The following is a 16,122-nucleotide window of genomic DNA, read 5'->3' on the forward strand; positions in this document are numbered from 1 at the left end:
ATAATATTAACGTTGAGTTGTAATATGCATTTTAAATTGATGTAATATGCATTTTAAGTTGATGTAATCTGCAGTAAAAAAAGAATATGATAAAGCTATAAATTTATGTGGTGTTTGCAGAAGAAATATGAATTACTATTTATATTAAAATAAATGATTGTAAAAATTATTAATGTTTAAGTTACAGTATTAAAATATAAATAGTAAGCAGTTATTGGAAAATAAATAATAATTAAAATAATCAAACAATTATTATTACTTATTCTATGTATGAATTTTTTAATAAATGAAAAATAAGCTACATAATGTACTATTTTCAAAATAAATATTTATTAATAAGATTATCAACTGTATACTGAATTATGCATTATTAAATACATAATTATATTCTTGAATATATATATATAACATGCAAAAATAAGCCATAAATTTATTTTTTACAGTTTTTAAACAAAACTTTGATTTTGGGGTAAATCAAATCATCTTATTCGTTTTAGATATCTTAAGAATAACTTATAAACGTAAAACATAATTAATTTTTACAGAAAACTGGTATAAAAAATAACAATTACTATCCTTTTAATATAAGCGATATATTGCATTATATCATATTTAAGTTAATTATCTATTTATAATGGTTAGTAGTGTTGTACCATAAAATGACATGATAATTAATAGAATATATAATTATGTTACTTATTTCTACGTCACCACCAACTAGTAACATTATGAAATTTAGTTTTGTTCTCGTTTCTTTTTTTATTTTTTTTATAAGAAAATCATTAAATTCTAACTACCTTAAAACATATGAGACTTACCTTGATGTTGAGCTAACTTTTGAATTAGAACTTTTACAAAAAGAGCAATTCAAAATAGTAATTTAATCATAACATATAATAACTCAAACTTAAAGTAAAAAAAATTAATGCATGATTTGCAATATTTTTAGTACAATCATAAATCAAACAAAATCAACACTAACTTATATATCACCAATCAGCGATGTTCCTAAACTTTTAATGGCTTGAAGCATTTATTTAAATGCGGCGTTATATTTAAGTATTTTGATAATATTTTTACAAATATTTTAGTTAAATATAGAAATGTTTGAAAAAACAATAAAAATACGTAAATCACTAAAATGTTTACTTTTAGTATTGGTTAAAATTATTATTTGTAAATTTCGTAGTTTGGATATGTTAAATATTTTGATTTCAAACTTGAAACACATGAAATATTTACTATATATAAAAGATGTTGACTTTGAAAATTTTGTTTAAGTACATTAATTTTAGTCCATAAAACGGTTTTATATTTGAAACTATATACTGCACGTATAAAATAATTAGTCTGACTTAAAAGATACAAAGAAAAAGAGAAGAATAAAATAAAAGATATTTGGTTGAACAATTATAATATAAAAGTTAATGTAAATATATAAAAAAATGATAACCAAAATAATAAGTTAGCCTCAGAAAATATAATAAGTTACAAAATCTTTATTATGTTCATACCGTGACTATAAGACATCCGATCAGAAGTATATTTACAACTAAAAAGTTAAGTCACTAGAGCAAATCATAGTTTAAATATGTGGCCTCAAATTTCTAGTATTATTATTTTTAAATAAATACATATCTTTCAATTTTTTTTTTCTTCTCTTGATGCTTTTATGCCACTCTGGTTGTATAGCCAGGATTGGAGGAACATCTATATCAAATGGAGATAGTCTTGTGGTTCTATATCAACATAGCGTTGACACTTGACATAAGAAGAATTACTAAAATAAAAAGGAGTTGAAAAATTAACAAAAAGTGAGTAGAAGATAGGTTTAAAACCAAAAGTAAAAGTCAAGATGAGAGGTCCACCTTTTGTCAATTTGATCCGTCTCGAGTATTATTCGTTTGTGCCAAAAATGTAGTAATACACACACATATATATATATATATATATATATATATATATTTGTAACTTAGTAATACACATATATACATTATATGAAAATGAGGTATACGAAAACAAAAAAAAAAACCAAAAAGAGAGGTATAGGGCTTATTCTGTAATATTTTAGAGTACATGCCTTGTATATTCTACCTAAGTGCGCAAAATTACGACCCATATGAACCATAAGGGAGAATTAGAATTATTCATTTTAGATTTGGGACCAGCCGGTGTTAATACCGATAGCATGGTATAATGCAATATTCCCAACGAGAATCCAACTAACAAGCAATAAAACCTATTCCAAGCACTAAACCACTCGTTTTATGCACCGATAGCTTATAAATATTTCGAAATAAAGTTATAATTCGGTTGGTGACATGTTGAACTAAAGTTATATTATAATAAAAGTTATAATTTGAAGTAATTTGTAGTAAAAGTTATGTGGTAGAAATGTAAATTTATGCAATAAATTTGCTATAAAAATATGAATTACTATATTTTTAAAATTATTGACTGGTAATATTTTTGATGTATATATTTTAATATATGTTATGTTTAAAAGTTTTGAATACAATAATAATTATATTTACTATAAATTAAATAAAATAGATTACAAAAATAAAATATATTATGTGAAATTATTGAATTAAAATTAAGGAAATATACTTTGTGTATATTCTAACAAAAAATACCAATATGAAATAATTTTGGTTTATTTACCATTTGAATTAGCAATTACAACTATATGAACAATTTTGTTTAATTCAAATAGAAATAATAATTTATAAACATTTTTGAGTAATAAGTAAATAGGTATATAATTTTTTAATAAAAAAATATGAATTGAAAAAAAAAAGCTAAACGTGAGACAAACATTAGGTGTATTAAAAAACAAATTGTTAAAAATCCTAAACTGAAGTGGGATAACTAACACAAAATCAAAACTTTTAATACATTAAATTTTGTTTGATGTTGGGCGAAGATTTGAGTTATTAATTTATCTAAAAGGATAACTCAAAACTGTAACTCAAGTATAATACATCATAATTCAAACCTCAACTCAAAAATATATAATCAATTAATGATTGGTAACATTTTGATTTAAAGTCCTAACTCAAACTTAATCAACTATAACACATGTCATCAATCAAAATCTAATGGGAGTAAATTTTGAAAAGTTTTAATCATAGTAAATTTTGGGACGGAATACAAACTAAGGCTCCGATAGGTGACACGTTAACTTAGTGTTGATTTACAATAAAAATTATAATTCGATGTAACTCGCAGTAGAAACTTCAGATTTATTTAATGAATTCGCAGTAAATTACAGATTTTGTAATTATTGATTGGTAACGTTTTTGATGTATAAGTAGTATATATATATATATATATATAATACGAATATCAATAATAAAAATTAACAATAAGCTTAACATGTTAACAAAAAAATAACAATGATAATTAAATTTATTATAAAATTGATTAAATTTAAAACATATTAAATTAAGTAAATTAAATTAAACCAATATTAAGGAAATACAGTAATATAATTTTGTTAATATTCTACCAAAATTTACATATATTTTTACATATGAATTAATGTATGTAAAAACCTTAAGTTAGCAAATAGATATAGCAATTAAAATTTTAGAAATAATCTTAGATAGTTTAAATGGAACTAGTAGTTTATAAATGGACTAACTAGTAAATATCTGTATAAAATAAATGTTCACCTGAGACAACTATGAATGCATTAAAAAAATTGTTAAAGTTTAAAAAGTAACCGTATGATAACTGACATAAAACCAAAAAAAAAAACTAATTCAACTTCTAATACATGGCATTTTGTTTGATGTTGAGTTAATATTTTGATTATCAATTTTTTCAAGGGTTAACTCAAAATGTAACGTATATACAATATATTGTAACCCAAACATTAACTAAAAATAATACACGAATGGTAATATTTTTGAGTTATACCCCAAACTTAAATTTAATAAATGGTATTTTATGTCGCCAGTCAAAGCCTAAGTCTATTTTTTTTTAAACCTATTTTTGGTAAAATAAATTTAAATATTTTTGTTATTAGAAGTGTTTATAATGAACGATTAAAAACAACAATAAATATTTTTAGTTTGTGAGATTGACACCGACCATTGGTTCAACCTTCATATTATATTTTCATAACACCGACCATTGGCTCAACCTTCATATTATATATTTTTGGTGTAAAAGTTATAAAAAAATTGATAAAAGATCAATAATTTTTTTGATTAGTTTAAATTATATATAGTACGGAAATTACATTTTTCTTAAAAATGATAAGATATTAAAATATAATTTATAATTTTTTGGGGTTCAGAAGAAAGTTTTTTTGAGCTAAAATTTGGAATTCGAAAGAAAAGTTGAAACTACGAATCATGACTCTGCTCCGAGTCGGGAGACACCACACCAACGTGGCAAGCCCTAACTACAAGTCAACATGTGGAAATACACGACACATTAGGTTCTAGCATAACCGCATCTTCAGTCGCCACGTAAACATGCTATAACCACGTGTCTAATAGTAACCGCCTGTCTAGTGAAAGAAAAGAATAATCTCTCCCTAGTATAAACTTCCATGGAGTTTGGAATCAGAAGCAAACCAGTAGAAAACTAAAACAACAAATCTTGATTACAAAAATGGCAATAATAATGGAGAAGAGATCGTTAATGATGATGGTGTTTATGTTGATGGTGATTCTGGCGTGGCAGAACGAATGCCATGGATGGGAAGCAGCAGAGGATATTGTCAGAAATGAATCAGAGCATTCTAAAAACGCTGCTGGAACCGTCACAAAAATGGCGGCCAAGGCAACTCGTGATGCCAATGACAAAACCGCATCTTGGACTGGTTGGGTTTCTGATAAAATCTCAATGTAAGTCTATTCGATTATACCTTTTTGTTATTCTTGTGTTTATTTGAGTGAGATTATAATCTGCAGTGATTAATCGAAAAAGGTTTATACAGATTTGAAAATACATGTAAAAGCATGCATGATTTTTTCTTTTTTTGGAATTAAGACGGGAATTTATACATTAAATAATTAGATAATGTTATACAATCATATACTATTGATCCAGTGACTCTTTTTCTCTGTTCAGAGGATTGGGAAGCAAGAAAGAGGAAGCAAAAGAAGCGGCTGAATCTGCAAAGAACTACGCCTATGACAATGCCGGTTCTGCCTATGACAATGCAGGATACGCCAAGGACTTTGTATCTGATAAGGCCGGCTCTGCTTACGACAGTGCTCAAAATGCAAAGGGTTATGCTTATGAGAAGGCCACTGATGCAAAGGATGTGGTCTATGACAAAGCGGGTCAAGCCAAGGATATGGTCTATGACAAAGCTGGTAGAGCCAAGGACATGGCTTCTGACAAGACTGGATCAGCCTATGACAAGGCAGGTCAAGCCAAAGACCTAGCATACGACAAGGCTAGCCAAGCTAAGGACATGATTTATGATACCGCAGGATCAGCCTACGACAAGGCCGGTCAAGCCAAAGACACAGCATACGACAAGGCTGACCAAGCTAAAGACATGGTTTATGATACCGCAGGATCAGCCTACGACAAGGCCGGCCAAGCCAAGGACATGGCCTACGACAAAGCAGGATCAGCCTACCACAAGGCCGATCAAGCCAAGGATATGGTCTCGGATAAAACAGGATCAGCCAAGGATATGGTCTACGACAAGGCCGGTCAAGCCAAGGACATGGTCAACAAGAAGGCGGCTCAAGCAGAGGAAAAGGCCGGTCAAGCCAAGGACATGGTCTACGACAAGGCGGCTCAAGCAAAGGAAAAGGCCGGTCAAGCCAAGGACATGGCCTACAACAATGCCGGTCAAGCCAAAGACAAGGCTGGTCAAGCCAAAGATATGGCCTATGACAAGGCTGGTCAAGCCAAAGATATGGCCTTCGACAAGGCTGGCCAAGCCAAGGACACTGTGTATGACAAAGCAGATGATGTGATTAGAATGGCTACGGATAAGAGCGATGAAGCTAAAGAAATAGGTTATGGAACATACAAAAGAGCAAAAGAAGGGTCCAAAAATGCTAAAGACGTTTCATTTGAAAAAGCTCGTGACGTTAGAGAAACTGGGGGGCAAGCGATGGACTATGGTAAAGACAAAGCAACAGACGCGTACGGATTAGGAAATGAAGCTGCCGGGAAATTGGAGGAGGCAATGTATAAAGTTGGGGAAAGGTATGGTGCAGCAAAGGATTCAACGTCGGAGAAGGCAAAAGAAGCTTATGAGAGTGCAAAGGAGAAGGCTTCTGAGGCTACTGGAGAGTATGGTGCATATTTAAGGGACCATAGTGTTGAGCTTTAGAACCAGAGAAATTACACACGTCTAGGGGTTGGATGAGACTTCAGATCTTTCTCGTGAAATCTACATGGAACTGCTTTGTTTTAGTTGAAAATGCATTCTGACGGAAGTTTATATGTACTTATGGATGTGTCACACATTTAAGTTACATATATAACTATGTACGACAACGTCTTTGACCCTAATAAACTTGTAATAACTAAGAAGTTGAAAAGCTATAGAATACTACATTTATATGGATTAATATGTTAGGAGACGTAGGGTTAATAATGTTCATATCTAATCTACTAATAATAGCAATCCCAATTAATTCTAAAGGTTGTGAGTCCACTTATGTTGAAAGGTTGTGTCTTTTGAAAAAGAAGTGTAAAGGGTTGTGTCTCTTCTAAAAGTTCTATGTTGGAAGGTTGTATCTTTTCCAATTAATTTTTAAGGTTGTGAATCCACTTATGTTGAAAGGTTGTGTTTTTTGAAAAAGTAGTGTAAAGGGTTGTGTCTTTTCTAAAAGTTCTATGTTGTAAGGTTGTGTCTTTTCCAATTAATTCCTAAGGTTGTGAACTTCAATTATGTTGAAAGGTTGTGTCTTTTGAAAAATATGTGTAATCCCAATTAATTCCAAAGGTTGTGAGTCCACTTATGTTGAAAGGTTGTGTCTTTTGAAAAAGAAGTGTAAAGGGTTGTGTCTTTTTTAAAAGTTCTATGTTGGAAGGTTGTATCTTTTCCAATTAATTTCTAAGGTTGTGAATCCACTTATGTTGAAAGGTTGTGTCTTTTGAAAAAGTAGTGTAAAGGGTTGTGTCTTTTCTAAAAGTTCTATGTTGTAAGGTTGTGTCTTTTCCAATTAATTTCTAAGGTTGTGAACTTCAATTATGTTGAAAGGTTGTGTCTTTTGAAAAATATGTGTAGAGAGTTGTGTCTTTTCTAAAAGTTATATGTTGTAAGGTTGTGTCCTTCTAAAAATAGTCTAAAAGTTGTGACTATTCACTAGTATCTTTTAAAAAGTGAGAAGTTGTGAGTATTAGAAGAATGCAACTATTCATATTGAAGGGTTGTGACTATTCAAATAGGCTTTAAAAAATCTATAAATAGTCTCGCCCATGCATTTTTCAAATCAAATTTTCACTAATCTACTAATAATAAAATGGTGAAAAAAATAATGTCAAAATTGCAACTTTTCATCTAAATAAGGTGTCTTTACATCTCAAAGTGGGATTGTTTTTCTACTAATAATAGCAATCCCAATTAATTTTAAAGGTTGTGAGTCCACTTATGTTGAAAGGTTGTGTCTTTTGAAAAAGAAGTGTAAAGGGTTGTGTCTTTTCTAAAAGTTCTATGTTGGAAGGTTGTGTCTTTTCCAATTAATTTCTAAGGTTGTGAATCCACTTATGTTGAAAGGTTGTGTCTTTTGAAAAAGTAGTGTAAAGGGTTGTATCTTTTCTAAAAGTTCTATATTGTAAGGTTGTGTCTTTTCCAATTAATTCTTAAGGTTGTGAACTTCAATTATGTTGAAAGGTTGTGTCTTTTGAAAAATATGTGTAGAGAGTTGTGTCTTTTCTAAAAGTTATATGTTGTAAGGTTGTGTCCTTCTAAAAATAGTCTAAAAGTTGTGACTATTCACTAGTATCTTTTAAAAAGTGAGAAGTTGTGAGTATTAGAAGAATGCGACTATTCATATTGAAGGGTTGTGACTATTCAAATAGGCTTTAAAAAAATCTATAAATAGTCTCTCTCATGCATTTTTCAAATCAAATTTTCACTAATCTACTAATAATAAAATGGTGAAAAAATAATGTCAAAGTTGCAAGTTTTCATCTAAACAAGGTGTCTTTTAATCTCAAAGTGAGATTGCTTTAAAAATATTGGTTTTATTTAAGTAATGTGTTAGTTTATATAATAAGTGTTGGTATTTTATAAGAACTCTCCCAAAAATTAAAAAAAATATTATAAATGAGACGGGTTATATTAACGTAAATCAACATATATTTATTACAATATTCAATTTTCTGGATATTCATTTTCAATAAATAAAGCAGGTAGATAAATATACAAAATAACAATTACCAACATATAAATTATAATTGTTTGAAATTATAAACTAATAATTTTAATATTATGTCTTAAATAGGAAAAAAAATTATATATCATGCAAAAAAAATTGCATTTTGTTCAAAAAGTGGTTGAAGATAAATATCATGTGAAAAATGTATGAAAAAACTTAAAAATGATGAAGACATAATTGTATGCAATATGTGTTTTGATAAAAAATTAAAGGGAACATTAAGGTTTATAAAATATATATATATATATATATATATTTGAATACTTTGTAAATCATATTTTAATCATCAAAATTAAATTTAATTATTTATATGATTTAATTTTTTTTATCAGGCATATAAAATTATAAATTATAGATTATAATATATTCTTTATAAAATGAGTTCCCGTGCGATATCGCACGGGCTCTTTGCCTAGTATATATACAATGAAATTGTCTAAAGCACCACCTGTTTCTGAAAATTGCACTGTAAGAATACCGCGTATTTTTTCAACAGTGAACATTCCTCGATGATTTTCGAAAATTGATTTTTACTAGGATCATTAGAAAAATGGCAAGTATGAATTCAGTCTCTCCTTATTAATTTAAGAGACACTTTTCGAGCAGGCCGAGCATTATCTTCGTCGAGTGACTCTGCCTTAATTAAGCACAAACTTTGTTTTAATGAACAGAAACAAGAAATTTGTTGAGTAGTTTGTTGTAGACAAATGGTCTGTCTAGTTGCACCAAGTGACCTCCATTTTTTATACTCTCCATGCTTGTCATTTCACCCAATTTCCTACAATTTGAAATTATTCATGGATATGAATAAAGTTAATTTTGTGTAAGCAAAACCGGGAGAATATTATAAGCAAATAAATATTGATTGATAGAAACTCACGGTTGCAGATCTTTTGCAAATTCAACACTGAAGAATAGATCATTTTCACCCCACAAAAGATGTATTCTCTACAAGTAAAATTAAATATAATAAGAACTGTGTAATTTTTTCATAAGATTTTGATAAATTATATTAATAGTCATAAGCGTATATATCTTTTGTGCTACTAGTCATAAATGGGTCATCATAGATATGGCAACATTCGAAAGTACCAAAAGATAGAAAAAGCTCCTATACCGTATAATTTTAAATTACCTGAGGGAAACTGGGGAGTGTAGTAGTGTCTTTGTTGATGATTAGAGCTTCTAAAAGTTCAGCCATTTCTTTCCTATTTGTGAACATTGTCTGTGTGGATGCAAAAGTTTGTACATTGTGGTTTTTGATATATAAATTACATAATTAACAAGTCTGAGTGGATATATAAAACCATATTATATATAACGGATGCACCTTAAGGTAATCTTTGAGAGGCCAACTTGGGAGCCAAATGCGTTTGTGCAAAGAAACGGAGAGAAGAAACTCAAGTCCTTTAACCGTTTTGGGTAACAAGACATCCGACATTGAACTTAACCCAAACCGGTTCACATTCGAATCGGTCATAATGGGAGGTGCACCGGTCACCACCAAAGCCTTAACCATGTTCCCATACAACTCCGCAATCTTGAAAGCCACAACGCCACCGTAGCTAAATCCGACCGGGACAAACTTATCCACGCCAAGGATACTCATAGCCTTAACCATACACTCGGCTTGAAACTCTGGTGACCGGTCCGGTTTATCGGTGTAAGACCCACCGAAAAATAGTAAGTCCGGTATGTAAACAGAGTAACTCTTTGATAACGAACAAGCTTGAAACGCCCACGTCATCACTCCGTCGCCGGCGAAACCGTGAATGAGTAATACTGCTGGTTTTGCTGGCTTCCCGGCTGAGTTTTCGCAGGAGTTTTTCGGTAACCAGAAGTTAACCTTTGTTCCTGGTTCGGTTTCTACGGTATGTGGAACAAGTCCGGCTGATTTCACGATAATGCACATCGACGATCTTAGTGCAACCGCTAAGTTCACCATTTTTTGCTATAACCTTTTATTTTTTTCTGTTTAAGATGATCAAACATTATTTTTCATGTCTTTATAAAGAGAGATATGTTCTTCTTCTCAATAGACATTTAATGAAAGTTGCAATCACAATCTCATGGCCATGCCTGATAAACAACACACTGCCACAATGGGTAGCTCCATCACCGTTGTGCAGGAGCAATCGATTTGTAAATATTTATGGAACGTTATTATAATCAACGGTATAATTTCAGTGTTTATTGTGCTCATATAGTTGTGGTGACCCATGCTTAAAATTTTCGGTAATCATTTCAGATACATGTATATATGAGAACTTAGATGCTGAGTGAAGTTTTATTGTGTATGATTTATGATATCAGAGCACATGAAGGAAAATATTACAAATTTTAGTTAAGAATAAAAGTTGTCACGTTTACCTTAAGCGTTTCTCCTCCAAAATTTCATGATCAATAACAGAGTCGTGCCTAAGGCATACAAAATGAGGCAATTGCCTTAGGCCCCCTCCAAAACTGTTAAATTTAGAATCCCTTTTTTCCTTAGTATTTAGTTTAATTAGTTATATTAATTACATTTAATTTTATAATTTAGTTAATTATTATATCACATGGTAGTTTGTACATTGAATTAGGACTCTTGAATTTGTAACGGTAATATCATCTATTTATACTATGAATTAAAAATATAAATTTATAAATAGATATATAGTTTTATTTTTCATGGTTGTAAATAAATATAAATATCTACTATATTATAAATATCTTATTTTTATTTTCAATATACATATATTATATTCCATAATTATAAAATTCTAAATTTTTGGTACAAATATAAAAGCTTGTATAATTTTATTTTATTAATAATTTTTGTAAAAAAATTTAAACGTAGATAAAACTATATTATTTGTCTTGGGCCCTCACGGTCTTTCGCACGCCACTGATCAATAAGATGGCCCCATTGATACTCCAACTGCTACGTACCGACGATGCTATCTCATAAAGTCACCCATCTACTCTGCGTACTCTTCTTACATAACCTTTTAACATAGGCATTAAATTGCATGTCAAGTTGTATTTTCTATTAAAACGAATTCATGTAATAATTTTGAGCTTCATAGCAGAGGGGCGGATCCAAAACCTTGAGCACCAGCAACGCACAATCTCTCACATACGCAGTCTCTAGACTAATTTTTATTGATATCTTTATAGCATTAAGTGACATAATTAATTTTCACTTTTGTAAATGTAATTGGGGTAATAGGAAATATGGACTGGTGTAGATATAGTTTCTATAAAAAATTCCAAAGTTTCCTTGCAGAGAAACTATTGCGACATTTTCTATAATCTCTCTCCGATTTTTCTGTTTTAATTTTTTTTTGTCGAGAGACTATCTTTAGAAATCATCTGCTCTTTTACAGCAGGGGTAAACTTATTTCTTAGTAAAAATTAATAATATATTCTTTAGTATATCTTATTATATATTTTTGTAATTTCATGCTTAGATTCTCTCCGTTTATTTAAGTTAATTTTTAATATCTGTTTTCACAAAAATGTTTTCTAATGTGTATTTAAAATTTGTTGGTGTAGTAGGATACACATCCTGAAAAGGTTGATTATAAAGTACAAGTATCATTCGTTCACTTCCCGAGAGAACATTCACAAAGTCATGAAAAGTAAACACAAGTAGCTTCATAATAAATTCAAATTAAACAAACTTACACAAAGACCCAAAAGAAAGCAAAACATTCAAATATATATATATATGTAAATAAAGTTTTAAAGAATTTGGACAAGGACCAGAACGAGTCAGCTCTGGTGGTAAAGGGGTTGCGGCTGTAACTTCCGCCACCCGGGTTCGATTCGCGCTGGGAGGGACTATTTACATTGCTTGGGTTCCCGGCAAAGAGGTGAAAACACCTTTTTCAATTTCTTTTCTTTTTCTCTCTCCTTTTCTCTCTCCACCTTATCCCTTGAAGACGATAAACTTGAGCTTCGTCTCCTTCGGCACCGACGGCGCGTGGCGGCGCGTACGGTGACTGGAGGCCCCCTCCGTCTAGTTTCTTTCTCTCGTTTTGCTGCTATCCCATCTGTCTCGCTCCCTTCGATATGTGCGTTGTTCTGGGCTAGGGCTTGGCTCCGGAATTTGCTCCGCTGCAGAGGAGTTTTGATCCGGTGGTCTCTCAGCTTTCTCTGGAACAATGGCGAGAAAGTCGAGCGGTGGGTGGAGATTGCAGTCGGCTTTTTGGGGTATGGTTGGAGATCGATTTTCTCTTTCAGATCTCGTCCTGCTTTTTCTGTACGTGAGGAGGAGCGTCGCGGTGTCCTCTCCTGGGTTTCGACGGTTCGCTGCTCTAGCCCAGGCGGTTCTCGGCTACGGAGGGTGTCTCTCGTCGGTTTTTGAACCTGAGTATCCTCCTCCTAGCGTGGTGTGTGCTGGTGGGTTTCTCTACCACGGCGGTGAGTTCGTGAGCTTCAGCACGCAGGCGGGATGGTGTCTGAGCTCGGTGGCCGGCTCGCGTAGGTCATATGGGAGGTTTAAAGAGCGGTCGTCTATGTCCGCTTGAGTGGCCTTTCACTTTGCTTCCTCACCTTTGGCCCTCCTCTTTGCGGTTTCTGTACTGGTGTGCCCTGTTTCAAATCCCGTTCTTGTTGAGGCAAGTGACGGCCCTAGCGTCTCCAATTTCAGTTCGTCGGTTCTCGGCGACGACGAGCGTGTGGTGGTTCTCTGGTCATTGACCGCCACTTCCTAACGCTCGGTCTTCGCTCACATCCCAGCATCACTTGGGTTTGCTTGAGCTCTTTGTGGTGGTGTGCGAGGCAATTGTGTGCAGGTTGGGCTCGGTGTGGGATGTTCGGAGGTTGCAGCCCCTTTTTGCTCGGAACGGCATCATGTATAGGTCGTATTCGGGTCTAATAAAAGCTCGGTTTTGGTTTCTGCGGGTGTGTTAGGCCTCTGCTCTTGTTCTCTGTTCTTGTGGGTTTGTGCTATTAAGCCTCGGCAAGCTGTTCTCGGATGGGCCATTATCTTTAAGAGCGGATCATCGGGGAGGCCAATATTACCGGGTTCCGACTCTCGGTTGAACTTGGCTCATTCTTTTGCGGCAAGCTGTTGTTGTGGACATGGTCGAGCCTCGGGGATAGCGGTTTAGGTAGTTTGTGTCTTTCGTCCCGTTTTAGCTAAATCGAGTTTGTGTTTAGATTTATTTTCCGTTTATCTGTTTCTTGTTAACTTCTGTATTTTCTGTCAAAAACGAAAAAACTTGGTAATAATATCTTTACATTTTTACCAAAAAAAAAAAAAAGAATTTGGACAAGGCTAAGACTTTAGTCTTTTATGCTAAATGGTATCCAAGGCTAAAACCTTTTTTAGAGGAAAAATCTATGAAACGATAATATTCATCACATCGTAAAATCGTGGACAAGGCTGGTCCGGTCAGCGACGTTAAGCCTCCAAGACAAGAACGGGTCGGCTGTGGCGTCATGATTAACCTCTCTGGCGTCGTCAACGAAAGAATATTGGTTATTCCCCGGCGAGTAATACGGGACTCTCTGCGTATTATGCTGTTGGTGGTGAATCCAAGGTGACGGTGAAGCATAATGATTGTTGTTGTAATAGTAATTTGCACCTCCATGATGATCGGAAGTCGAAACTCCAGCCGCCGTTGATCCTCCGCCGGAAGTCGAGATCCCGGCTGTGGACGCACGTCTCTCTTCCTTCTTGAATCGGATGCCACACGCATTACATAATGACTGAACAAATCAAAACCATAATTACTTTTTATAACAATAATTTTTCGTTTTAAGTAAAAAATGAGTGTAATATAAAACCTAATTAACTGGACTATAGAGTATTTGGTTTTTCTTTTTTTTGACAACATAGTATTTGGTATTATTATATGACTTATATTGGGTATATATATGTACCTTGGGACCTCTTGGACCGTTTCTCCAAAGAGGAGTAGAAGTGGCATCGCAGTTAGCGCAACGGCGAGGGAGGAGGTAGCTGTTATCTCCGCCGCCGCCACTGCCTTTCTTGGCACCGTGCAAGAAGTCCCAGCCTAATCTGTTTGAGGTGTGAGAAGAGAATCTACGGTCGTCGTCATTGCAGAGACGAGTAGATGGAGTTCCAAGTGAGAGAGTACAGTCAACAGAAGCATAAGGAGTGGAGTGATGGACGACGTCGTTTTCGGATGAGAAGAACATTGAGAAACCCATCGCTAAAGTTAGTATAGTAATATTGGAAACCCTAAAAGCAAATCGTGTGTGTGTGTCTTGTGTTGTGTTTAATGTGTTTGGTAGTTATAAGGAAACGGTGTAGGAGGAGTCAGCTAAAAACAAAGGAGTACACGTTGCTATTGTGAAGTGGAGACAGGAGAGTATTTACTATTTATAGAGCTTTGGGAAAGTCGACAAAAAGAGCAAAGTTTGGTCCGGGTCTTACATATGTAATGTATGACTGAATCCATATTGTTACTTTTTTGGGTTCGATTTACATGTGTTTGCTCCTTTAATTTGTCTAAAAAGATGTTACAATGAATATGTGTTTGGTCATTGATTCAGTTCTAAGAGGCTTTTGTTGAAGTTACTCTATTTCATTTTTATTGGTGGTCCAATAATAACTCGAATAATTTATTGATTATTATAAATTTATTCACAAATATATTAGTTTAGCACCTTAGTTGTTCCACTATTATTTTTCATCATACTTAGCTAAAATGAATTTTTATACTTTTTTTTTTTGAAAAAGGCTTTCTATGATTTTTATACTTTTAATATTTGTATGCTATTACAATGTATTCCTAGGCGATTTTGTTTAGAAAAATATAAACAACATAGTTTTACCAGTGAAATACTTCAGTCTTTTATATCATGTAGCAGAAACAAATAATTAAGTAGTTATTACACTAAAACAATACTTTTGTACGGACGAAATGTTGTTTAACAAATAACAACGTGTACTCCTTTTTTTTTGTAAGCAAACCACCGTCTTATAATGAATAAAAAAGAGGTGTATAATTAATTAAATGGTAAAGTAAGTAACAATAATGACAGTTCAATCTGCAGTTAAAGTGGGAGGAGAGGTCAGAGAATGTAGTCAAAAGTTTAATCTGCAGTTAAAGTGGGAGAGATCAGAGACTGTAGTCAAAAGAGGACCACGTGACTGGGGGATGTCACGGTCTTCTAAGGATCTGGTCTCTCTCCGATCACAGATCCTCCATACCCGAATCTCCAAGCCCCCTTCTACCACACGTCATCGCTTGCTTCACCAAGTCGGCCAGTAATACTCTCATTTTTGCATCTGTATTCCTTTTTATATACTATGTTATAATATAATGGTGATAACGTTCACCGCACAAAGTTATGATGTACCACGCATTTGATTATGTGATAAGACTAACTAGATTTCCACCCGCACAACCGTGCGGGTATATATTTTCACATTTATATATATAGATATTTGTTTTACATAATTATTATATATTTTTAACATTACTCACATATTTAAATGTTTGTATAATTATGCCAAATATAATAATTTTATAGTTTTCATGCTGTAAATTAAAATCATCACATATATATGTTGCTTATTATATATTTATCTTATTGAATTTGCGTTTGATTACTAAACTAAATTTTTTAATGCATGAAACAACATATATGAAAACAATTTTTTATTTAATTTATTATAATCATGATCCGTAATTCAAATTGCTAGATTTTTGCAGTAAATTTTTAATGTTTATTAATTTATATAATAAATTACTGTATATTAAAAAGTTTAAGATAAGTTAAATTTTTA

General features: G+C 32.5%; 3 protein-coding genes across 4 annotated transcripts; 1 reads left to right on the forward strand and 2 right to left on the reverse strand.

Annotated features, from left to right (window-relative positions):
• Window positions 1–1,268: 1,268 nt before the first annotated feature.
• On the forward strand, window positions 1,269–6,519 carry LOC103834986 (embryonic protein DC-8). 2 transcript variants are annotated; one of them, XM_033277135.1, is made up of 3 exons: window positions 1,270–4,862; window positions 5,089–5,830; window positions 5,864–6,519. In XM_033277135.1, exons 1-3 carry the CDS (start codon window positions 4,627–4,629, stop codon window positions 6,314–6,316), a joined length of 1,431 nt encoding a protein of 476 aa, XP_033133026.1. In that variant the 5' UTR covers window positions 1,270–4,626; the 3' UTR covers window positions 6,317–6,519. The 2 variants fall into 2 exon arrangements, with proteins under 2 accessions (XP_033133025.1, XP_033133026.1); XM_033277134.1 differs by having other exon boundaries at window positions 1,269–4,862; window positions 5,089–6,519.
• Window positions 6,520–8,885: 2,366 nt separating this feature from the next.
• Window positions 8,886–10,374, reverse strand: LOC103834987. The gene is made up of 4 exons (XM_009111078.3): window positions 9,703–10,374; window positions 9,508–9,597; window positions 9,253–9,320; window positions 8,886–9,150 (listed from the first exon to the last, which is right to left on the reverse strand). The coding sequence occupies exons 1-4, from the start codon at window positions 10,315–10,317 to the stop codon at window positions 9,033–9,035; spliced, it is 891 nt and encodes a 296-aa protein (XP_009109326.1). The 5' UTR covers window positions 10,318–10,374; the 3' UTR covers window positions 8,886–9,032.
• On the reverse strand, window positions 9,015–15,881 carry LOC103834988 (GATA transcription factor 19). Its single transcript, XM_009111079.3, has 3 exons — window positions 14,247–15,881; window positions 9,508–14,072; window positions 9,015–9,320 (listed from the first exon to the last, which is right to left on the reverse strand). The coding sequence occupies exons 1-2, from the start codon at window positions 14,535–14,537 to the stop codon at window positions 13,722–13,724; spliced, it is 642 nt and encodes a 213-aa protein (XP_009109327.1). The 5' UTR covers window positions 14,538–15,881; the 3' UTR covers window positions 9,015–9,320; window positions 9,508–13,721.
• Between the last annotated feature and the right edge of the window lie 241 nt (window positions 15,882–16,122).

Source organism: Brassica rapa, chromosome A08 (genome assembly GCF_000309985.2).
Source record: "Brassica rapa cultivar Chiifu-401-42 chromosome A08, CAAS_Brap_v3.01, whole genome shotgun sequence".
Lineage (NCBI taxonomy): Eukaryota > Viridiplantae > Streptophyta > Magnoliopsida > Brassicales > Brassicaceae > Brassica > Brassica rapa.

Bases quoted from the DNA above. Each gene is read 5' to 3' on its own strand.
- LOC103834986 (XM_033277134.1), top strand. From the start codon at position 4,627: ATGGCAATAATAATGGAGAAGAGATCGTTAATGATGATGGTGTTTATG. The intron at 4,863-5,088 runs GTAAGTCTATTC...TTCTCTGTTCAG, and splicing joins GTTTCTGATAAAATCTCAAT to AGGATTGGGAAGCAAGAAAG.
- LOC103834987 (XM_009111078.3), bottom strand. From the start codon at position 10,317: ATGGTGAACTTAGCGGTTGCACTAAGATCGTCGATGTGCATTATCGTG. The intron at 9,598-9,702 runs GTGCATCCGTTA...GCATCCACACAG, and splicing joins CTCTCAAAGATTACCTTAAG to ACAATGTTCACAAATAGGAA. The intron at 9,151-9,252 runs GTGAGTTTCTAT...TTCAAATTGTAG, and splicing joins TTTGCAAAAGATCTGCAACC to GAAATTGGGTGAAATGACAA.
- LOC103834988 (XM_009111079.3), bottom strand. From the start codon at position 14,537: ATGGGTTTCTCAATGTTCTTCTCATCCGAAAACGACGTCGTCCATCAC. The intron at 14,073-14,246 runs GTACATATATAT...TGATTTGTTCAG, and splicing joins ACGGTCCAAGAGGTCCCAAG to TCATTATGTAATGCGTGTGG.